The 24,151-nt window shown below is 41.7% G+C and overlaps 1 protein-coding gene across 4 annotated transcripts in view; it reads left to right on the top strand.

Moving 5' to 3' along the window:
- Nucleotides 1-24,151, top strand: part of TRAK2 (trafficking kinesin protein 2) — a 96,774-nt gene that overhangs the window by 56,351 nt on the left and 16,272 nt on the right. For all 4 annotated transcript variants that reach the window (XM_040357220.1, XM_040357222.1, XM_040357221.1 and 1 more), the window contains 5 exons: nt 832-948; nt 2,643-2,852; nt 13,117-13,195; nt 16,889-17,019; nt 20,803-20,877. In XM_040357220.1, coding sequence (XP_040213154.1) covers nt 832-948; nt 2,643-2,852; nt 13,117-13,195; nt 16,889-17,019; nt 20,803-20,877 — 612 coding nt within the window. The remainder of the gene's footprint in view (nt 1-831; nt 949-2,642; nt 2,853-13,116; nt 13,196-16,888; nt 17,020-20,802; nt 20,878-24,151) is intronic.

Raw genomic sequence — 24,151 nt, 5'->3', positions numbered from 1 at the left:
TCCTTTATTCACTACTCTACTTCACCATTAATTAGTCGCTGACCCTGAACAAAGGCAACTCCTGTGTTGCTGTTCTCTTTGAAGGATAAGTTCACCTTTTAACAAGAAAACAATAACAATGCACGGTTTGTTTTTGCAGGTAAAAAAATTGCTATTTTTTTGTTTTTCGGAGCCTGAAAAGCATTGCACCAGCAGATCACTGATGCCATGCAGGTCTCCTGCAGATTGGCGGTGAAAGCTGTTGGCAGGTTCACACTGACAGTAGAATCAATGAACTACCACAACGCTCTACAGTGTCCTGGTAGTTCTATGAGAACTACAAGCCAACAGCCACAAAGGCTATTGGTACTTGTAGTACGTTAATCCACAAGGATCTGTGAATCAATGACGTGGCCTTGTGGGCAGAGCCCCGCACAGCCGCCCAGTCTTTGAATTGTGGCAGCGAGTAAGGGGAGAAGATCACTGGTTCGCTGCCACAAGGAGGAAAGTGAGGGGAAGATCTGGGGCAGAGGGGTCTGATATTGAACATGTTACACCCTAAATATAGGTGTAACATTTTCAGAAATATGTCTGCCTGGAGGACAATGCAAAAGCAGAAAGGTGTGGTAAGTTTAGGTTTATTTCTGGGGAAAACTATGGCAATCTATGGTAAAATGATGCCTAGTGAGTTGATTCTTCTTTGAAGGAAAGTCACCCAAAGAAAGTCTACAGGAGTTTCAGACTGCCCAGAAACGTGTAATAATTTCCCAACATCACTATAACTGACCAGAGTAGGCATTGATCATTTTATGTTATCCATGTTTGAAAAAGTTGACGTATTCTTTTTTGCAGAGGGACAGGGATTTGGAACTAGCCGCTCGCATTGGCCAGGCTCTCTTGAAAAGGAACCACATATTGACAGAGCAGAATGAAGGTTTAGAGGAGCAGCTGACCCAAGCACTGGATCATGTGAGTTCATTTTCAAAGCATGTAATGTGTAGGTCTTTTGTGGCATTCTTCTTTACTGAGCAAGAACTGTACATTTTTCAATAAAATAAGAGAAAAATGCTGAAAATGTGTTTATCATACTTTTGAATCACTGCAGTTTTCTCATAAGAGCATTATCAAAGTTGCCAATTTTAACATATTCCAGGTGGTATTGCAATCCAAGCAGAGAGTGGATCCATTTCATGGTCTCCTTTTTTTCCTCTTCGAATAAAGTGGAAAATCGAATACAATTTTTTTTTATTTATTTTTTACTAGCTTATTGAATTAGCGCACAGTATGATAAATAGAGGTTAGGACTGTGCTCATAACCCGCCATATTGAAAGATGGGTAAGTAAAGTTGTAAAATCTGATCAGAAAGTCTGTTTATAAGCACAAAGGGGTTCTTTGTACTTAAGGTTCTTTTCCTAAAAAATGTTTATTTCTATCTTACTTTTTTGTTATGTAAGCTTGACTCTTATATGACATTCTGTACATTCCATAGCTTTTTTTTTTTCTTTCATTCCACATTTATTGACCAGATTTTATAACTTCATGATAAGCATTATCATGTTCTTATCAGAATGAGTACAAGTCAACCTATGGTTCAACCTTTCATCCTTTTCATCCTCAATTTTGTAATTACTTATGTAACTTCTTTATATATAATCCTTTGATTTCTTCATCCATACAAGCAATGTCTTTGCTACTGGATGGACCTTGTTAGTTGTACAAAAAATATTAGGGAACAGAAGAGCTATGCTTTAGGTGTTGGGGTGGTGGCCACTGAATTGGCTAGGAGTTTTTTTGGCCAGTGAGCATACGTCTCTTAATGACGGTTTTCTACATTATTGTGTAAAATTAGAACATTTTTAGTTGACTGAATGAATGAATGAGTGACTTGTATAGCGCTACACATGCAAACTGAATCGCCTCTAGGCGCTTTTTGCAGCCAATGTCTTCCTGACTGGTGCGGTCGTTTACCCCGAAGGATCTCGACACGCTTGGGACACAGTCGTACACACATATATACAATTGGACAGGATCCAATTAACCTACCAGCATGTCTTTGATGACTTATCAATAAGTCCTTTTTTTTTTCTTTACCTCCTAAAAATGCCCATGGACCTAATGCTGGCCTTACACATATAGATTTTCGTATGAGAATATTACATTCGATCAATGTAGGAATGTAATTTGCACATTTCAATTGCTTTTAACATTCAATTTTAAAATGAATGTAGTTTCTGAGAAAAAACACATACACTGTCCGAAAATTTGTTTGATCAAGATACGTTTTCTATTCTACTCCTTCCAATTTTCCCATAACTGTGGTCAAAAAACGTTGATTTAACCCCACTAACGATTAGAAAATCGAACAAACGTTCTTAAAATGAACATTTTCGAATGAAAATCTACATGTATAGTCAGCATAAGACTGCAGTCGGAAGATCTGACTGACAAATTTTGGTTCTGTGGAATGATGATTGTGCATTTATGCAATAACATGTTATGGCAAACAGGAACAATCTATGCAACACTATTCATTTTGCTTTGGTTGGGTGTAGTGCAGAGCCTTAAGATTGATGCTGTTATCCAAATCAGATACCAATCTATGGGTACCTTAAATTTTAATGCTAGTTACTTATACACATTGTAATGTATTAACCCCTAACAGGTAAACCAACTCCAACATGAGTTAGCCAAGAAGGATGACTTGCTTAGGGTGGTATCTATTGCCTCGGAAGAGAGTGAGACTGATTCCAGCTGTTCAACCCCCTTGAGGTCCAATGACTCATTCACCCTCACACATGGACTCCTGCAGCTAGATAACTTGAATGGGAAACTTCGAGAACTGGAGGAAGAAAATCTTTCCCTGCGCTCCCAGGTAATACAAATAATTTGTTAAAGAATATAAAGCAGAAGTATTGTAAAATCACAGAAACTTTTTTTCTTTGTCAAATTCTTTTATTTGTACATACAAAATAAACATGGTACAGAAAAGAACATCTACAAACGAAATGGACTACAACCCCCGAATTCTGCAACTAGTACAGCATAACCTTCATTCAAATTACAAGTCAAAATGCCCAAAAATTCTACACCACACTGAAAATCTCAACCCTCTAAATTTATTTTAGATTAACTAGTTGCCGACCGTGCACCGTCATTATACGGCGGCAGGTCGGCTCTCCTGGTCGAGAGCCCGTAGCTATACGTCGGCTCTCTTTGCGGCCACTAGGGGCGCGTGCGCGCGCCCCCTGCTCGTCCATGACTCCCGTGTGGGTGTCCGGCGGTCGCGATCGCCGCCGGGCACTCGCGATTGCTCGTTACAGAGCGGGGACCGGGAGCTGTGTGTGTAAACACACAGCTCCCGGTCCAGTCAGGGGGGGAAATGCTGATCCTCTGTTCATACAATGTATGAACCGAGGATCAGTGTTTCCCCTAGTGAGTCCACCCCCCCCCCCACAGTAAGAACACACCCAGGGACATACTTAACCCCTTCCCCGCCCCCTAGTGTTAACCCCTTCACTGCCAGTGGCATTTTTATAGTAATCCAATGCATTTTTATAGCACTGATCGCTATAAAAATGCCAATGGTCCCAAAAATGTGTCAAAAGTGTCCGAAGTGTCCGCCATGTCGCAGTAACGAAAAAAAAATCGCTGATCGCCGCCATTACTAGTAAAAAAAATATATTAATAAAAATGCCATAAAAATACCCCCTATTTTGCAAACGCTATAACTTTTGCGCAAACTAATCAATAAACGCTTATTGCGATTTTTTTTTTTACGAAAAATATGTAGAAGAATTTGTATCGTCCTAAACTGAGGAAAAAAATGTTTTTTATATATATTTTTGGGGGATATTTATTATAGCAAAAAGTAAAAAATATTATTTTTTTTCAAAATTTACGCTCTATTTTTGTTTATAGCGCAAAAACTAAAAACTGCAGAGGTGATCAAATACCACCAAAAGTAAGCTCTATTTGTGGGAAAAAAAGACGCCAATTTTGTTTGGGAGCCACGTCGCACGACCGCGCAATTGTCAGTTAAAGCGACGCAGTCCCGAATCGCAAAAAGTGCTCTGGTCTTTGGGCAGCAATATGGTCCGGGGGTTAAGTGGTTAAGCAGGAAAAATAAATAATCCAATCCAAGGCCATTCACAAGGAATTGGTTACCAAATTTACAGGTACCGAGCATCATGTACTAGTAAATCTAAAGCTGCAGACTAGTTGGCATTAAAACAAAACAACCAGCGTGAAGGAGCAAGTGATTAACTCTAATCAAAGGTGGTTGAAAGAGGAACCTATTCACCTCAAACTTGGGTGTATGTATCCTGTTGAAATCGATGGAAAGCCTTTATTTCCAGGTAGCCAGTGATGGTGCTGGTGTTTTTTTTCTAAGACAGTATAATCGGCTTCTTGGCATAGAATAATAGGGTGAGGAGGGTGCAAATTACATTTGTAGGCGCTAGAGAGTCTGACAAACTCAGAAGACCAACCTTAATGGAGAGTGTCATGGGTAGTGGTGACTGAGGTGATGCAAGCCAGAATATCTTTCTGGAATAACTGGGCATTGCCAGAAAATAGAAAGGAAATTGGCATGCACAGAGGAGCAACGCTATCAGGGGGAGCATTAATTTCTATAGAACCTTGCAAGTCTAGCCAAAGTGAAGTAAATTCTCTGTAGGCATTCATAGTGGGTCCATGACTTACTCCAGTATTAGAGAAAGAAAACCCGCTGCTCCAGACAAATGCACTTCAGCGGTGAGTATGGTTCAAAACCCGATGGGTGCAGGCAATGCACAAAGCATAAATGAGAGGGAGGAGATGATGGACAGCCGCACTCCAATAAAGTGTAAAGAATGGTGCCTTTTATTCCAGTAAAACGAAAACTACAACAGCAAAAAAAACTCCAAACAGTGGGGTAACAGAGCTCTTGGGGGGGAAAAAGGGCCTCCCAGATGTCATTCCAGTCATCCCTATGTAAAGGTTTACAGAATCTATACTAAATTTGTTACATACGGTACCTTTTTTGTCATTTTATTTTTGGGTGCATTGTGTGGCAGTAAGAATACTCTGCCATCCCAGTTACCAACTTTTAGTATCCTCTGACAAAAACAGTAGGTGCATAAATTAAAAAGATTAGCTGTGGTAACAAGAGCTGGAATATGCCCATGCATGGTTTGATTAAAGTGCTAACCATGATGATTTGATGAAAATCAGAACATGTAGAGCAGCAGTGGTAATCGTTTAAATTATAGAGTGCCTCAAATGTGAACCCCCCCCCCCCTACAAATTTAGAGTGTCATGCGATAGCAGCCCATTTTCACACCTTAAAGCGGAGTTCTACCCAAAAATAAAACTTCCGCTTTAAGTAAAGGTGACCCCCTGACATGCCACATTTGGCATGTCATTTTGGGGGGGGGGGCGGATACCCTCTTTTTAGGGGCACCCGGCTCCCACTTCCTCCCGGGGCTCCGCATCGCCTGAAGGAAGTTCATCTCTCCCCGTCTCTCCCTGCAATCTTTTGGGGCACGTCACAGGTCCCAGAAGATTGCCCGGCCAATTGCAGCACGACTCGTGCATGTGCAGTGCGTGCCTGGCTGTGAAGCCACAGCAGGCTACCCACAATCAGAATGCTGGCGCTGAGGAGAGGAGGGGGAGCAGAGCAGGGCTTCCTTCGCCAACATCAATAGACCGTGGGACAGATGAGTGTCCGAATTATTAAAAGTCGGCAGCTACACTTTTTGTAGCTGCTGACATTTATATGAGTGGAACTCCGCTTTAACATCCAAAAAATTGGTCCAGCTGCATTTTTTGCAGCGTATCCCAATGTAAACTGAAGAAGTTGTATAGTAACGGAGTGTAATAATAAACCCCAGCATTGATGTCGGTAGATGCTATAATAATCCCTCAAATTGTCAGCGGCTACAATGACCATCCCCAACATTGGTGTCAGTGGATGCAATAATAACAACCCAGCATTGGTTTAGAGTGCAAACACAAAACCCCCAGCATTCGTGTCCGTAGATGCACTAACACCCAGCATTCATGTCGGTGACTGCATTAATAGCTGCCAGCAGTGGTGTGAGTGTAATAAAAACCCTCCATCCCCCCACAGTACAGTGTCTGTTTCGGTACCAGGTGCTGGAATACAGAGTGCATTTCAGTGCCTGGCAGTCCCATGTCTCTCTCTTCAATCTATATGGTGCCCAACATCTAGAGAGAGCCTGCGGGTCATGTGTTGGGCACCAGGGATGTAGAGCTTCTCTGGAGCACAAGTGCTGTGTTTGTTAAAAGGCCTTGTGATTGATTGTATACAGATTTTCTTGCATTTTTCTCAATGTCTCTGATTATCTTTTCTGAAGACTAAATAAAAGTAATAGACACCGCTCTTTTCATTAAAAGACAAAATCTATTTAATTGCAAGACTAATCCTTTTGTAATGTATTTAAAACAATGTAATTAAAAAGATGAACCTGTTTGAAGTCCAGCCAATGTGACAACCACGACTGCACAGATGACAGTAGAGAAGCGAGTGTAGCCCTGAAGGAGCAGGAGATCATTTGCAGGCTTACTGGTGGAATAAAAGGTCCCTTTTAACACGGGTGAAAAGCCCCATTGACTGATTAAAAAACTGACGTTCGATCACGATCATGTTTACATTCGTGTCCGTTCAGGTCCATTATTTTTTTTTTTTTTTAATCTTTATTGAAGCTATGTGGGATGTTCAGTAAGGCATAACAGTACATACAGTAATTGGTGACATCTAGAGATGGACGGTAAACCCAACATTTCAAAAAGGCAACAGGTAACAGGAAGAAACCCAACAAAGTTCCTTAACAGCCAAATAGAGAAAATTATCAATATGTAGGTTATTGTCTCCAATTCAAATATAGCCTGTTTTTCAAACAGGACTGTGGCGGGAACCACAAATTGTAAATGACAGAACATTTCATGGGTCATACACATACCTGTAGGAAATAATATGAGGCAAATGTGACATTAACTAGCAGGAACCTAGCTAAGGAGAGTTGGGGAACGTCACTTGTATATCTGAAACTGGTTCCGTCTTGGCTTTCTTCTCGGGTGATGTAATGGTGGCACCTACCAAACGCCGCATACCGAAGTTTTTTTTTTTTTTTATTTATTTTTTTTAGGTTAATATAAGGTCCATTTTATTTTGTTCCGTGTAAACACATTCTTGCGTTAGTTGTGACTCTTTCAAGCTGCCGGGAAATTTTTATTCATTTTTTTAAGATTTATCTACGTTTTTCAAATGTTACCTCCTTGCAACTATAGCTATAGATTTCTGATGGCATTCTGTGCACATAATAGGCACATATCTGTTGCAGATGTGGCTGCCTTTTTTTTCAAGGGGTTCTAACAGATTGTGTATTTGTGACTCATCATCTCCTGGGCAGTCAACCAATACAGTTTTGAAAAAATGCGGCTTTTTGGCATTTTAATTTGGACAAATTTGCCATTAAAGTATACCAATCCTTTATTTTAAGATTTGGACAGTCCAAGAGTGGAGCGGGATTAGAACACCTGTAAGGTTTCATTTCTGTCTGTGCCCCCCATTGGAGAGATTCACCCTTTCTAGTTGTCATGTTTAGCAATCGGACCAAGACTGAATGTGAAAAAAATGTCAAATTTTGGGTTGTCGCCAGAAATAAAGGGGAAATCTTCTAATGGGTACACTAGTTTTTTGGAGAACCAGGGATACCCTCACTTTGGAGTGATCTCTTCTCACTTTCTGTTTTTTCTGTGAAATGAAATCTCCCCAATGGGAATCAGATTTTTTATTTTTTTTGAAAAGCCTATGGCGTGTGAACACACCCAAAAAACTCCACCCGGTGCAGAAAAAATGTGCACACACATAAAGAGTGTTCACAAAAACGTGCAGACGGGTGCAATGTCAAGTGGTCCTCCTGTGAAGAGGGACCCAAACCCTGATCCCCCGGGGCGTTAGGCTCCAGACGGGGACTGAGGTACTGTGGTCCGAGCAACCGAAGCCGACACGGACCCAACTTCCTCGGAGTGACTGCCGAAACAGAACCCTCCCAGTACTAGGTGGGGCTCCACCGAAGGGAGACCCCATGAGAGCAGGCGAACTAAGCCAGAAGGCCATGTCCACCCACTCCCAAGACGTTCAGGGCTGGCCCGAGGACCCGCACCCTACTAATCACACAGTGACAAAACGTGCACAAATAAAAAAAGACAAAAAAGTGACAAACACAGGCTTAAATAAAATAAAGTGGGGGAAGGGATAGTGGAGAGGAGAGTGAAAGAAGTGGCCATTGTGGTGAAACAATGACCAGGCCCTCCGACCAGGAATAAAAAATTCCTCCGGTCCTAGCCAAAAGGCCCGGCCCAGGAGGCAGGTGCTAAAAAAAGCGTGCATCTGGTGCAGTGACCGTGGTATTTTAAATCAATGTGTCCCTCACACAATGGGAATCAGATGGTAAAAAAAACAAGGCTTATAACCCTCCTCTACTGTCCAAAATAGAAAAATAAAGTTTAACTTTAAAATAAGTCGCGTCTATTCCTATTTATAGCTACTAGCTAAATTCGAACGGTTTTCCACCAGATTAGGTCTAAATTATTATTTTATTCACACATAAACCTTCCTCTAAACCTGACCAACAGTATTAAATCACATTCCAGGCATCCGTGCCTCTTGGAAGGGATAACCCAGATTTTATAGCTCACTTTCAAGTCCAGACTGACAGTCTGTCAGAAATGACTATTCTGTGCATTGCTTTGCACTGGAGGTGACAGTTTTGCTGAACTTGTAGTTCCAGTAGATGGCTTTGTTTCGCTGCCTATTAACATTTTTGCTCCATTGGGATTTCTACCTAAAAGTTTTTTTTTTACGCGGCACTAGACAATATATTTAGTACTGTATCGCAGAGCTTATCCAGTTAACAAAAGGCTTTTAAAATAATATTTACTTGATGACAGGCGCATACTAAAGGAGCATATGAGCAAGGTCTGTGGCTATGGCACAGCAGTTGGAGTACATGCCAATTTTTTTTAAATCCTTTTTTTTTTTTTTCATTTATACTAGATGTCAAGCAGGTTTTATTTATTAAAAATTGAATACTCTAGTGTTTTTTTTTTTTTGTTTTTTTTTTTAACAGTAACATTATGTGGTTATTCTTGTTTGTGGTGATTAGGTGTAGTAGATTCAGATTGATTCAAACAAAGGAAAGGGAAGAACATACACAAATCATGTTTAGTTTATGGGTGTGCAAAGAAACAAGTAGTGTTTTCAAGACTTGTACATTAAATCTGTTAGGTATTTGTTACTGTCACAGCTGTTCTATATCAGTGCTAGGATATATGTATGTCTATACTGTACAGCACATATGTCAAGCACAGAGCCCAGGGGCTCCATTCACTCGCGGTGCGCTGGCAGGGCATCCTGCCAGCAGCTTCTTTGGAGCGCATTAGGAGCGATAATCTCACCGCTCCTAATGCGCTCCTGCCCACTGAAATCAATGGGCAGCTGCACTTTGCTGGGTGGTTTTAACCCTTTTGCGGCCCGCTAGCGGCCGAAAAGCGCTGCAAATCCGACAGTAAAGCGCTGCTAAAAATAGCGGCGTTTTACCGCCGACGCTCAGGGCGGCTCAGTGTGAAAGGGCTCTTAACATAATCCCGAACACTGATTTAGGGCTGGTTCACACCAGGTTCAGTCCTGTGCGTTTTAATCTGCATCTAAAACAGTGTGCATAGTGTTTTCTATGTATTACAATGACCCTAGTTCAAACTAGTGCGTTCCAATGCAAAAGTAGAACTTCCTGCATTTTTATTTTGTACAGAGCACAGCAAAACACATCAAAAAGGCATCCGAGCGCATGTGTCCTGAATTGAGATGGAAAAAAAAGGGGGGGGGGGGGGAACACACTACAGCACATCAGCAAAAGGCTCATGCAGGGATGTATCCGCAATGCAGAAATTGTGTGAACCAGCCCTTAAAGCCAAGTTCCACCCAGTTTTTTTACTTTATCATATTTAATATATCGATGGCAATAATTTCTTCATTGATCTTCCTTTTTTTTTTTTGTCCACTTACCATGTTTCTAAGCCGTTTCATTTTACTTCTTCCTTTTCCCACCCGTGGCTAATCACGTAATTTCCTTGCGGCGCACTGTCTCCTGGGAGCTTGGTGTCATAATTCCCAGGAGTCAGTGTGGATTGTCGCCGCTCAACATCGCACAATTTTAAAACTGGAAGTGACGCGAGGAGATCTTCATTGCCATCACAACGGGGCGGACACTTCCGAGGACGCCGCCCGTTTTGATGGCAACGTCAGAAGTTTACGGTGCTGGGAGCCTAACATTCTGCACATGCGTGAGAACGGGAGGAGCATGCTGGTCGCTCAGCTGCACCGTATCCTGGCTTCCCATGCACACAATATGGGAAATGCCAGGACAGAAGAATAAAAGTTAATTTTTTTGCTTCAAAATCTGAAATCGAGCGGCAATATATACAAAAACCGTGAGTGCTATATATAAAAGTTATGATTGTAAGATATTCACACAAAAAAATATATATATATATAGTTGGAACTCTGCTTTAAGGTTGCTCAGAAGGAGCTTGGTTTGTCACAACTCTTGGATATGCTCCTACACTAGTATACTTGTAAGCTTCAGCTACAGGGCCCAGCGAGTTCTGGCATTAAACCAGGATTGGGTTAAATGACGGGGTTTGGAGGTTTAATCTCAAATTGGGCAAAGGTTAAGCTCAATTTTACATCACAGGATTCAAGGGAAGACGAAAACAGGTAACTGGTCTCTGCGCTGTACTGTTATCTTAGGTACTTTAAGATCAGGTTAATTGTAACGTCTGGAACTCCATATTCACTTTATTGCGCACCAGAGCTATCAGTACTATAAAAATACCTGGAGTCAGATATTGGCACCAGAAACTAGTGGTTCATGTGTACTGCTCTTCCATTTCAGTACTCTGGCCAGGTAGCTTAAAGCGGGGGTTCACCCTAAAAAAAAAATTCTAACATTACATCCAGCATACTGACGACATTTACAGTAAGCAGGTCTTTTTTTTTTTTTTTTTCGCCGTACATACCGATATAGTGCGATTTTTCTCCCCGGGTTCTGATTCCTGCGGGACTAAGCGTTCCTATCCCTGGGTTAGATGATTGACGTGTTGTGAAAAAGTTCCCATGTCGCACAAGGCGCGTCACCAGTTTTCCGTAAATAGCCGAGCTGCAAATCGGCGCTATACGGCACCTGCGCAGTCAGCTCTACACGGCAGGCGCAAGCGCCGTATAGCGCCGACTCGCAGCTCGGGTTTTTACCGAAAACTGGTGACGCACCTTGTGCAACATGGGAACTTTTTCACAACACGTCAATCATCTAACCCAGGGATAGGAACGCCCAGTCCCGCAGGAATCAGAACCCGGAAGCCGGGGAGAAAATCACACTATATCGGTATGTACGGCGAAAAAAAAAAAAAAAAGACCTGCATACTGTAAATGTCATTCGTATGCTGGATGTAATGTTAGAATTTTTTTTTTAGGGTGAACCCCCGCTTTAAGTGATCTAAAGTATTTGAATTTCATATTTGTAAAACGTTTCACTTACTAAATATGTTGTTTATCTCCTGTTGTGATTCACAAACTTCTGCCACACTATGCACCCGGGTGTTCACATTTTGCAGTTTGTGTCGCCTCTCTCCTCAAGCTTTCTCATTGCCCTTCACTACTATGCAAGGTCCACTTATAATGTACGGGAACGCTTCCCCCTGTAAAAAACAAATCACCTACTGATAGTATCTTTAATGTACCTTTTGGATCTTTTGATTGGATTTTAGTCCTGGTTCACATATATGCAATGCAGGAGCCAGCACAATTTCTGTGCTGGTTCCTGCATCGCATATGATTCGCAGGCAGTTCACACTGCCCTCTGTGAACCGCTGCAGGTGTCAATAGAAAGTTAATGACATCCCCAGATCGCAGTGCTAACTGTGAAATGGTGTAGGACTCGGATCGGATCGGTGTGAACACCCATGTGATCCGGTTTCAGTGGAGACCAAAAAAAGGGTCCTACACCATTTTGGTGCAAATGCGATGCGATTTCAGCCATACAATTTGTAAGGCCGAATTTGCATTGTACAGACATCGCATGTGATCTTTACAGCAATATGGTGCGAATCACATGCAATGTCTTGCATCCCATAAGTGTGAACCCAGCCTTAGATTTGCCTGCCCCCATCCTCTGCATTGCTGGGCATAAGATTATCCTCCTGTTAGGCTGGATTCACACCTATGCATTTTTAGTGCTTTTTGCATTTTGCAGATTTGCTCTACAGAACGTGTTTCATAGGAAACCATGTTAAATGGACTGTAGAGCAAATGTGCAAAATGCAAAAAGCACTAAAACTGCATAGGTGTGAATCCAGCCCTAGGAAGAATTCTGGGGAATACAGAGCAGGGCAAATCTTATAAGATGAGACACCAGTCCATCGCAACAGCATAATATTATGGGTGTGGGAATTGATGTCATTTTATCACAGGATATGCTGGATTGCTTGTCATTATTAAATCTACATTCTAATTGTTAATCTAAAACTACAGGTCAAAGTTCTACTAAAGAACTAACTAAAGAAAGTTCACTCAGGTCTCCGTTATTTACAAGCTGCCTCCTTCATAGTATTTGTGGTGTGATTTATGATAGCCAACTTTATAACACATACTTCCATAGAATAATCTTAATGTTCTTTATCTAGTTGGTTTCATAAGTATTTGACATGGGACTTGACCTTAAAGTGGTTGTAAACCCAATCTAAAAAAAAAAAAAAAATCCCTGCAAGACAGACATAATGAGCTAGTATGCATAGCATACTAGCTCATTATGAATTGCTTACCTTAGATCGAAGCCCCCGCAGCAGCCCTCGTCCCCCCCTCTGGCGGCGACATCTCTTCCGGGGGTTACTTCTGGGGATGTGCTTCCTCAGTACTCTGGGGTGTGCAGAAAAGCAAGGCATTAACACAACACACCATGCACTCACTGCAACTAATAGTGTATATGGGCACTTGTTCATTTGTTTATCAGATGAAGCTTGTGAAACATCTGCTGGTCTAAGTTGACATTTATTTCACATTTTTCTGTTGTCTTAAGGCTACACATTTGAAAACCGAAACAATAACTTATGAAGAAAAAGAACAGCAACTGGTCATCGATTGTGTGAAGGAGATTCGTAAGTGTTAAAATGTACTTTGTTACTTAGTTTTTACACAGGGAAAATACAACCCTGACAGTATGGGAAGTTGGGCTGGTTATGATTAAAGTAATTGTAAACCCCATACTTGAAATTTGCAGTGTTTACCTATCTCTCTCTGAAGCTCTGAGTGCAGTGTTCTTCTGCTGCTCCGTTCCTCTGTTATCAGCAGTCACTTCTGGCAAGTTCTCCAACACACAAGATAACAGCAGCTGAAAATTTGTGTCAGGGAAGGAGCTTAGACATAGATAAGCAGAGAGATTGTCTATTCATAATACAGCTCTGCAAGTTCCTTTGTTCCTCTGCCTTTTTTCAAAAGACATGTATTTTTATTTATTTATTTTTTAGCACTAGACCTCCTCTGTAAATTAAAACTGATAACCTGTAGAGATTTTTAAACATCGCCAGTGGAGATTTTTAAGTGCCAAAGTTTGACGCCATTCCACGAGTGTGTGCAATTTTGAAGCATGACATGCTAGGTATCAATTTACTCGGCGTAACATTATCTTAAAAAATTGGGCTAACTTTACTCTTATTTTTTTATTTAAAAAAAGTGTTTTTTTTTTTTTTAAATAATTGCACTTGTAAGACACACTGCTGTGTGACATAAAGTATTGCAATGACCGCCATTTTATTCTCTAGGGTGTCTGGAAAAAATATATATTGCTTGGGGGTGCTAAGTAATTTTTCTAGCGACCCCTTTCACACTGAGGGTGTATTGCAGGCGCTATAGCATTAAAAATAGCGCCTGCAATCCGCCCTAAAAGTGCTGCACTATTGTCTCCAGTGTGAAAGCCTGAGGGCTTTCACACTGGAGCGTTGCGCTAGCAGGACGGTAAAAATAGTGGCATTTTACCGCCGACTCTATGGGCGGCTCAGTGTGAAAGGGGTCTTTGGCTTCATATATATTTTAGGGGCTGCCATTGAGATCTGTGTCAAGGATTCTGGGTCATTCATTCATTTCTTTTGTTTTGTGCTTTATAATATGAAAGAGATGAGAAGTATACTGAGGAGATGTAGACCACCCACTTTCCCTAATAGTGGTAGCAGGTGACAGACATGGGGGGAACCAGTTACAGACCTCGGCTTTTTTGGACTCATTCACACAGCACCACATGCTCAGTTTTGGCTTGTTAGTTCAGAGGCAGCAAGGTTGCAGTGCTATGCATGTTTTGTTACACCGTGCATGTACCTTACTACATGTCTGCATTTTGCTACAGTCCACCTCACCACCTGGCTGTGTTGTAGCGTGAATGGGGCACATAGAAAACATATGTGTTGATCCAGTGTGGAAAAAAAGTTTGCCGCACTATGTTTACCCTAGTGTTACACTTTGGCATGTGTAGAATGCATTCCTTCTCTCTTTCTGCTGCAATGTTAATCTGATAAATACCACTGCAGCCTGTGCTGAAGGCTGTGTCCCAGGGCAGTGGTCATCAACCCTGTCCTCAGGGCCCACTAACAAGCCAGGCTTATAAGATAACTGAAATATTATAAAATAACCCTGCTGGGTAGTGGGTTCCAATCACCGTGCTGCAATAAACCTCAACCTCATTGTGCAAATAAAGTACATAAAATTTCATAAAACAATTCATCAAATAAAATAATTCTAAGAAAGCCCTACTGGGTAGTGAATCCAAATCCCCAGTGCTGCAAGAACACACAATTGTGCAAATATATAAATAAACCAACTAATTCCATCTAACAATCAATAAAAAGCATTAAAAAAACATGGCTATGAATGAACATTTTATTAATATATAAAAATTAGTTTGTATTTATTTATATATTTGTACAATTGTGTATTTTTGCAGCACTGATTCACTGAGAGAGACATTGGGATCAGAGAGACAGGGGAGCTGAGGGAAAGGGGGAGGAGGGGGAGACTGAGAGATGACGAGAGAGACTGCTAGCCCTACCTTTCATGCCAGTGTGTCTCCTTTGATCCTTCCAGCGACTCCATGGCCTGGCAGCGTGCCCGTCCTCTGAGTCCCCAGTCAGTCTGTTCCCCGGGCCTCAGTTCACTACGAAGGGGAAGTTGGAGCAATCCATGCTCTGGACTTGAGGCATGGGAGATGCTGCGCCCACCTCTTCTCACGTCTTGGGGGGGGGGGGGGTCAGGGGGGCGAGGTCAAGGAGGAGGCAGCCACGATTTAACTATTCTTTTGACTCCCTGGCTCTCAGGCTTATCTGTCCTCGGCTCGGCACCTCGCTGATCACGTCCATGAAAGAGATCCCCCTGCTGACGGGGGCCGCTGCGCGGGCCACATGACAAGGCCTGGCAGGCCGGCCCGCCGGCCTTGTGTTTGCCACCCCTGGCCTAAGCGATCCGAGTAGAAGTTCTTCTCTCCCTTTCTGCAGTCACCTGGGACAAGTCACAGGTCTCAGAAGACTGCGGGACCATTCACAATGTGCAGTGGAGCAGGCACCTGGCTGTGTATTGGCAAGCTGTCACAGACGGATGCCCACAGTTGAGATGCCTGGGGCAGAAGACAGAGGGGAGGGATGGTTTGGGTGAGCACATCACTGGATCCTGGGACAGGTGAGTGTGTGTTTTTTACAAATCAGTAGTAACAGTTTTTGTAGCAGCTGACTGTCAATAAACACAAAAATGTCTGGAGCTCCTCTTTTAATGACAGTCATTGCTCCCCGAGAAGAACAGTATGGTTAGGTGTAAATGTCAGCAATAAATTAGAGGCTGTCCTTTTTTAATGATAGTTTATTTAAAGTATAACTCTGGACAGCCTATTGACAATCTAGTTTTCATATACTGTATTTGCTGGCGTATAAGACTACCTTTTACACCTAAAAAAACTAGCCAAAAAGCAGGGGCCATCCTATATGCCAGGTCAGCTGCTCGGATGCCTGCTGGATGTGTGGTAATACTGTATGTGGCTTCGGCTACATACAGTTTATACTGCTTAGCCAATCCCGGTGAGCGATGTATTCAAATGAATACAGAGCCTGCTCGGATTGGAGTAACAACCTCTGCCAATTCGAGCAGGATACATACAGTAGCCTGCTTGGATTGGCTTTGAGAGTCAGAGAGGCGTGGGCTGATGATGTTGCAGCCTCTGCCAATCCAAGCAGGCTTTGTATTCATTAATAGAATACATTGCTCGCCGTGCTTGGCTCCAGCAAGAAGGAAGAAGAATATGGCTCCAGAAGGAAGAAATATGAAGCGTCGGAAGGGGGGTCGTCTTATACGGCGAGTACAGACAAAAGATCTTAAACTGTAAAATTAGGGGGTCGTCTTATACACCCGGTTGCCTTATACACAAATACGGCATTCACATTAAATGAGTTTTTAAAAGCAAGTCCTTGCTAACCTCTAGCTGCTTGCACTGTGGAACAATTAATCCACAAACTCTCCGCAGTCTAATTTATCATTTTCTTCTTGGACACCTGTTTAGATTAGAGAATTACTGCTCGTTAAGACTATATAAGTAAATCAATATCTATAGAATGGCCATAGTTACACCAAGATTCATCTGCTGAAAGTGACTTGTCGGATGTCTTTCCTACCATAGGGTGTAGAAAAGAAATAATGAAACGATTTTTTTCACCTTATTTCTTTTCTTTTTTTTGTTATATTTCTTGTAGAAGTATTCAGTAAACTGGAAACTATAGGTGAATAGACATCTTTAAATGATGAACTGGCTGTCATTACAGGCGAATCAAATGCCCAGATTGGCAAACTCACTGACGAGCTTTCCACAAAGTCAGAGGAGATCGTACAATACCAGGAGCAGATCTCTACTATGCTGTCACAAATGGTTGAGCTTCAGCACAAACTGAAAGAGGTATATGTGTTGGCATGTTTTCAGCATTTTTTGGGTAGTAACATCTTGCTTTTAAAACTAATGAGGGATTTTGAATTTAGAGCTTTTATTTTAGAATAACTTCACAGCATAGTTATTGGTGGCATCAAATGGACCCCCATAAGTATTTATTCTTTTGGGAAGGATTGTAAAAAAAGATCTGCCTAGTAATTAACTGTTAATTTACAAAGCATATCTGGGATGCGGCCGGCTCTCACCTTATGTAAAAGTGTCCAAGTGGTTTGCATGCTGTTGCTCTTTAAAGTGATTGTAAAGGTTTGCTTTAAAAAAATAAAATAACAAACATGTTTACTTACCGGATCTGTGCAATGGTTTTGCACAGAGCAGCCCTGATCCTCTTCTTCTGGGGTGCCCTGTCGGTGCTCTTGTCTCCTCCCCTTCATCCGGTGCCCCCAGGGAAAGCTACTTTGCCTGGGGGCACCCGTGTGGGCATGTTGGTACTGAAAGATTTTGGATTGCTAAATCCAAAAATCAAAGGTGGGACTTTATATGAGACTGTGGCCATCCGGTACACAAGCCTCCATCCCTGGCAATATGCAAAAATGGGGGACTAATGGGGACTAAGGGAAGGTTGGGACTTTATATGAAACAAAACATAAGGGGCAGAACGAATCAGTAGGTAAGTTAAAATAAACTGTTTATTATTGGCACATATGGATACGTTGCAAAGTAGGTACATGGTAATATGTACTGTATTGAAATGCATAATGGAAACATGATCGATCAGTCATAGGGGAGTACCACCATACCACCATTGGCATTTAAATGTTCGAATCATGTACCCCTATGCATTATTTATTATGGAATTATACCATTTTGGATACACTGTTGATCACAGTACTTACTATATGCTACATTACCTACCATGTTACCATTTTAACCTCTCATGATCAATCAGTCATGCCACTGCTATATACTATACACATATTATTGATTTACCATGTATACCTAATTGTTGGTTGCATTGCTTATCATGTGTCGCATTGTCCATCATGTTACTTTTACTATGTGTCATGACTGACCCTTCATGTTTTTATTTTTCTAATCTTAATTTTATTATTAATACCAATACTGTTTGCTGCTGATCACAGTAATTTACTATGTGCTATATTGTTTACCATGTGAATATTGGAACCTTGCAAGACCGATCAGTCATTTCTCCATCATGCACTTTAACATATTTATTGATCTACCATGTAAATTACCATGCATTCTTGCTGGTTGCATTGTTTATCACATGTGACTTTGCTTACTATGATACTATTGGAACTCCCCTATGACTGATCGATCATGTTTCCATTATGCATTTCAATACAGTACATATTACCATGTACCTACTTTGCAACGTATTCATATGTGCCAATAATAAACAGTTTATTTTAACATATGAATACGTTGCAAAGTAGGTACATGGTAATATGTACTGTATTGAAATGCATAATGGAAACATGATCGATCAGTCATAGGGGAGTTCCAATAGTATCATAGTAAGCAAAGTCACATGTGATAAACAATGCAACCAGCAAGAATGCATGGTAATTTACATGGTAGATCAATAAATATGTTAAAGTGCATGATGGAGAAATGACTGATCGGTCTTGCAAGGTTCCAATATTCACATGGTAAACAATATAGCACATAGTAAATTACTGTGATCAGCAGCAAACAGTATTGGTATTAATAATAAAATTAAGATTAGAAAAATAAAAACATGAAGGGTCAGTCATGACACATAGTAAAAGTAACATGATGGACAATGCGACACATGATAAGCAATGCAACCAACAATTAGGTATACATGGTAAATCAATAATATGTGTATAGTATATAGCAGTGGCATGACTGATTGATCATGAGAGGTTAAAATGGTAACATGGTAGGTAATGTAGCATATAGTAAGTACTGTGATCAACAGTGTATCCAAAATGGTATAATTCCATAATAAATAATGCATAGGGGTACATGATTCGAACATTTAAATGCCAATGGTGGTATGGTGGTACTCCCCTATGACTGATCGATCATGTTTCCATTATGCATTTCAATACAGTACATATTACCATGTACCTACTTTGCAACGTATCCATATGTGCCAATAATAAACAGTTTATTTTAACTTACCTACTGATTCGTTCTGCCCCTTATGTTTTGTTTCATATAAAGTCCCAACCTTCCCTTAGTCCCCATTAGTCCCCCATTTTTGCATATCGTGTGGGCATGTTACCGAGTCCCATTTCTGCATTCATTGATACAGCGGGACTCAGCCCCCTCCGCACCCATGTCACTGGATTTTATTGACAGTAGCAGCAATGGCTCCTGGTGCTATCAATCTGTCCAATGAGGATAGAGACAGTGGCTGGAGTTTCTGGGTTTATGCGCATCGCTGGATCGAATGGACTTGGGTAAGAAAAAAAAAGTGTGGGGGGGGGGGGGGGAGCTGCAGCAAAGAATGGTTTTCACCTTAATGCATAGAATACATTAAGGTGAAAAAAACTTGAATTTACAATTACTTTCATTTAGAGCAGGGGCCTCCAAACTCTCAAAACAAAGGGCCAGTTTACTGTCCTTTAGATGTTACTGGCACCGGGCTATGGCCAATGGGCACTACTCATTTTATATGAATACTTTATAACCTAGTCTCTAGGAATACGTTGTAATTTCCTTTAATTTATTTATTCACTAATTTTAAAAATAAGCTGTATCAATTTTATCCATGCGTTGGATCACGCGCTTTTCTCCTTTTTGCTCTCTTCGGACCACCCCTGGTCAGTTTATGCAGCGGGATTCGCATGGTTTTCCTACACAACCGACCATCTGAAAAGACTACCATTTTACACCAATACCGCCTGTACGAGCGCAGGAGAAATTAATTTTCTGTCCATACCTACACTATGGCCAGTGGCAGTAATATTAGTGGGGGGAATAGTGCCCCATATTTTACTTCAGGGAATGAACAGTGCCCCCACCATTGGTGTCAGTGGGAGAGAAGACCGTCTCGTATCAATGGGAGGAATAGTGCCCAAAGGACCACATCTGGCCAACGGACCACAATTTGGAGACCACTGTTTTAGAGGAAAGTTAGTCATAGCACCAGTCTGAGAGCTAAAATATTTTTAGGTTTCAGTTTTCCATTATTTGAAAAAGCCAACGTTGAAATTATTTAAAGGGGTTGTAAAGACAAAAATATTTTCCTTTTAAATTAAAGTCTTACAGTAGCTGATAAAGTAAAAATGTATGTTTTGCATTATAAGTAGTTTGATACCTGTTAAAATCGAGCTGTTTTATTCACCTCCATCACTCCTGAATCATTATTCTCACTGACTTCTTGGTTTGCGGTTCGCATTCATTCTTGCTACATTACGGCCTAATGGGAACTACAGTTCCCATTAGGCTTAGCCTCCATGCCTGTGAGGGATAAGAGAGCATCTTCACGCAGGGCTGTAGTCATAGGGAGGGGGTGAGCACATTCTGCTTTCCACCATGCAAAACAGCTCAGATGCTGGTGGAAAGCAAGAAGAGGAGAGACAGGAAATGGCATTTTCAAACCTGGATTACTGTATTTTGGAGGTCAAAAGGAAAAACGAGGTAAGTGAGATTTAAGTGCTCTAGCTTACAGCAGTGTTCCTTTAACTATAGTAAAGTTCCAGAATGTTATCAAATATCTTGCACATTAACTCCCTGGTTAATGCACATATAGGCTAAAATATTTAAATTTATATATTCCATCATGCTTTTACTCAACAGGGTGCATTCGAGAAGGAGGAGCTGAGAATTCATTTACAAGCATCTAAGGAAGCCCAGAGACAGTTGACTGCTGAAGTAAGTTATTGTAGCAACTTTATTTCCTACTCATTTTATTTTCTTGAACGTTTTAAGATTACTTTTTGTTTCGGTTTTGTTTTTTTACCTACTTTATTTTCCCAGAATTGCAATAAGACTAGTTAACCAGTACTAGTTAACCAGTATAAATATAATAAGAGAAATTGTACCAAGTTCCGAAGCAGCTGGAATGTGGAGCAGCATTGAATGACAACCAATCGACTTCTATGTTTCATTGTCAAAGTTTAACTGAACAAGCTAAAGTTAAAAGTTGATTCCTTATTTGTACAGCTGCTTCATATTTTGTCTGCTCCAGTTTTAGTAAATTACCCTCAATGTGTACTTTCTAAAATTTTAACATACAATTCTAAATAAAACATAATTGGATGTGTCAAGTTTTACATTTACTAGAAGAACAGTAACTCTAATCATCTCTTGTTCAAACTGTCAGATTAAACACAGTGTTTTTTTTTTATTTATTTTTTTCTCATACAAAGCTGAATGAGGGTTCATTCACATCATATGCAGTGACCTGTATTTTTCTGCACAAGAAAAAGGCGGATCGCTGATATTGCACATAGAAAACAATTGTTTGATTTCTGTGCGGTCTAGTGATGTGATGTGTAGTACGGAAAATTGCAGAAATGCCGCATGTTTATTCAGCATACTGGATGGCATTCTGTGTCACCCCACTGCAGTGCAATGTTTGGTGGTGCTCTGTGGAGACGTGAATGAAATGTTACTATGTGCGATACTATGTTCCAATTCAAATAAAGTTTAAAGAAAAAAACGAGCTGAAAAACGCATCACGGCGCTTTCTCCTGGTCCTCTTAGGCCTCGTACAGACGACCGAACATGTCTGCTGAAACTGGTCCGCTGACCAGTTTCAGCAGACATGTTTGGTCGTGTGTACAGCCGACCGGACCGGATTCCTGGCCGAGCGGACTTTTTCCAGCGGACAAATGTTTCTTAGCATGCTAAGAAACATGTCCGCTGGAAGCCTGTCCGTCGGACATGTTCGGTCGTCTGTACAGACTCACCGTACATGTCCGACCGGCCGCCATCCCTCGCATGCGTCGAAGTGATTCAACGCATGCGTGGAAGCTTTGAACTTCCAGGGCCGCAGACGTCCCCGCGTATTGTTTACGCACGGATTTCTGTATGATGGTGTGTACAACCATCATACAGAAATCTCCGACCGGACATGTCCGCTGAAAACGGTCCGGCGGACCGTTTTCAGCGGACTGTCTGGTCGTCTATACGAGGCCTTACAGTGGTCAGTTCACCGAGTTAAATACCGCATTGGCATTAAAATAACTCATGCGGTATTTATACCAGTAGAATGCAATTCACGAAAAATGTACGTTAAATACTACATGCAATAAATGTTTTATTTTGCAGTATTTAGTGCATTTTTTGCACCTTATTTTAACGCATACTAGACCTCCGGCTTCAACGGGAATTGAGATATTTAGCAGTAGTATTTCTTCCACTGCTAAATGTGATAGTTTAGCTCAAAGCTGCTGGTTAAGGAGTTTGCACCCGCTGGCGTCCTAGCAACCAGTGACTCATGGCTGCTGTCAGCTGGGGATACCTGGCTGACAGCAGAATGTAAACAAAGACGCCGACAGTAAGAAAAAACGTCGTCGTCCTCCCGCCGCTTCTCCGGGCTCTCCTGTGCCATCGGGGGCCCGGAGAGCGAATCGGCCGGCGCTCGCTGAAGAACCATAGAGATGACTGGTGACCAGACGGTCACAGTCATCTCTATGACCGTCGGAGGCCCGGGCGCGACGTCATGACGTCACGCCCGGTACCCGGAAGTAAACAATGCCGCAATCGCGGCTGTCGGTGTGAGATCGTGAATGTTTTTTCACCGATTTCATGCTTGTAAGCCTGGAGGAGAGATGTGGGGTCTTATTAACCCCACATCTCTCCATAAATAGGACCTGTCACTGTGATTCCTATTACAAGGGATGTTTACATTCCTTGTAATAGGAATAAAAGTGATAAAAAAAATAAAAATAAAATAAAAGTGTAAAAATAAAGAAGTAAAATAAAAATAAAATGAAAACATTTTTTTTTTAAAACGCCCCTATCCCCGGTAGCTCGCGCGTAGAATTAACACGCATGCAAGTCCCGCCCACATATGTAAACGCCGATCAAACCCCACATATGAGGTATCGTCGCGTGCGTTAGAGCGTGTGCAACAATTCTAGCACTAGACCTCCTCTGTAACTCGAAAATAGTAACCTGTAAAAAAATTTAAAGCGTCGCCTATGGAGATTTTAAAGTACCGAAGTTTGGCGCCATTCCATGAGTGTGCGCAATATTAAAGCGTGACATGTTAGGAAAAAGGACCCAAACCCTGATCCCCCGGGGCGTTAGGCTCCAGACGGGGACTGAGATACTGTGGTCCGAGCAGCTGAGGCCGACACGGACCCAACTTCCTTGGAGGGTCTGCCGAAACAGAACCCTCCCAGTACTAGGTGGGGCTCCTCCATTAGAGCAGGCGAACTAAGCCAGAAGGCCATGTCCACCCACTCCCAAGACTTTCAGGGCTGGCCCGAGGACCGGCACCCTACTAATCACACAGTGAAACAAATAACGTGCACAAACAAAAAAAAGACAAAAAAGTGACAAACACAGGGGAAAAATAAAAAAGAAAGGTGGGGGAGAAAGAGAGATTAGGAGAGTGAAAGAGTGACCATCGTGCAGTACGATGGCCGGCCCTCCGGCCAGGAATCAAAAATTCCTCTGGTCCTAACCAAAAGGCCCGACCCTAGAGGCAGGTGGTCAAAAAGTGTGATATGGTGACGTGACCAAGGGGCCAAAAAGCAAGTGTGCCGGTAAAACACAAGTGCAATTACGGCACCCCTGGACTGCCACTCCAGGGGCACATCACCGTAGACTTTTCAATGGACCCTGGCCCACAGCCCGGACAGTCACAGCCCCCTTCCATGCCTTTGTTTACTTAAGGGGGGGGGGGGTGTTTGAGGGGGCTACAGTTTTTTTTTTATTATTTTATGCAGTATTTACCATGTTTGTTTTTTTCAATACCGCATAAACTTATAGTGAATTTATTTTTTCAGTTTAGCATGTGATATTTGGATCTAATGTGTCATGTGATACAGATATTGCATGCAATATTCTTTAGTGAATTGGCCTAAATCAGGGGTGTCAAACTCAATTTCATCATGGGCCGCATCAGCATTATGATTGCCCCCAAAAGGGCCGGTCGTATCTGTAAGATGGGATGTGCTGGACATCTAATCTT

This window comes from Rana temporaria, chromosome 6, assembly GCF_905171775.1.
Source record: "Rana temporaria chromosome 6, aRanTem1.1, whole genome shotgun sequence".
Taxonomy (NCBI): Eukaryota; Metazoa; Chordata; class Amphibia; order Anura; family Ranidae; genus Rana; species Rana temporaria.
The sequence above is the reverse complement of the archived record's forward strand: the minus strand, read 5'-3'. Positions and strand labels throughout refer to the sequence as shown.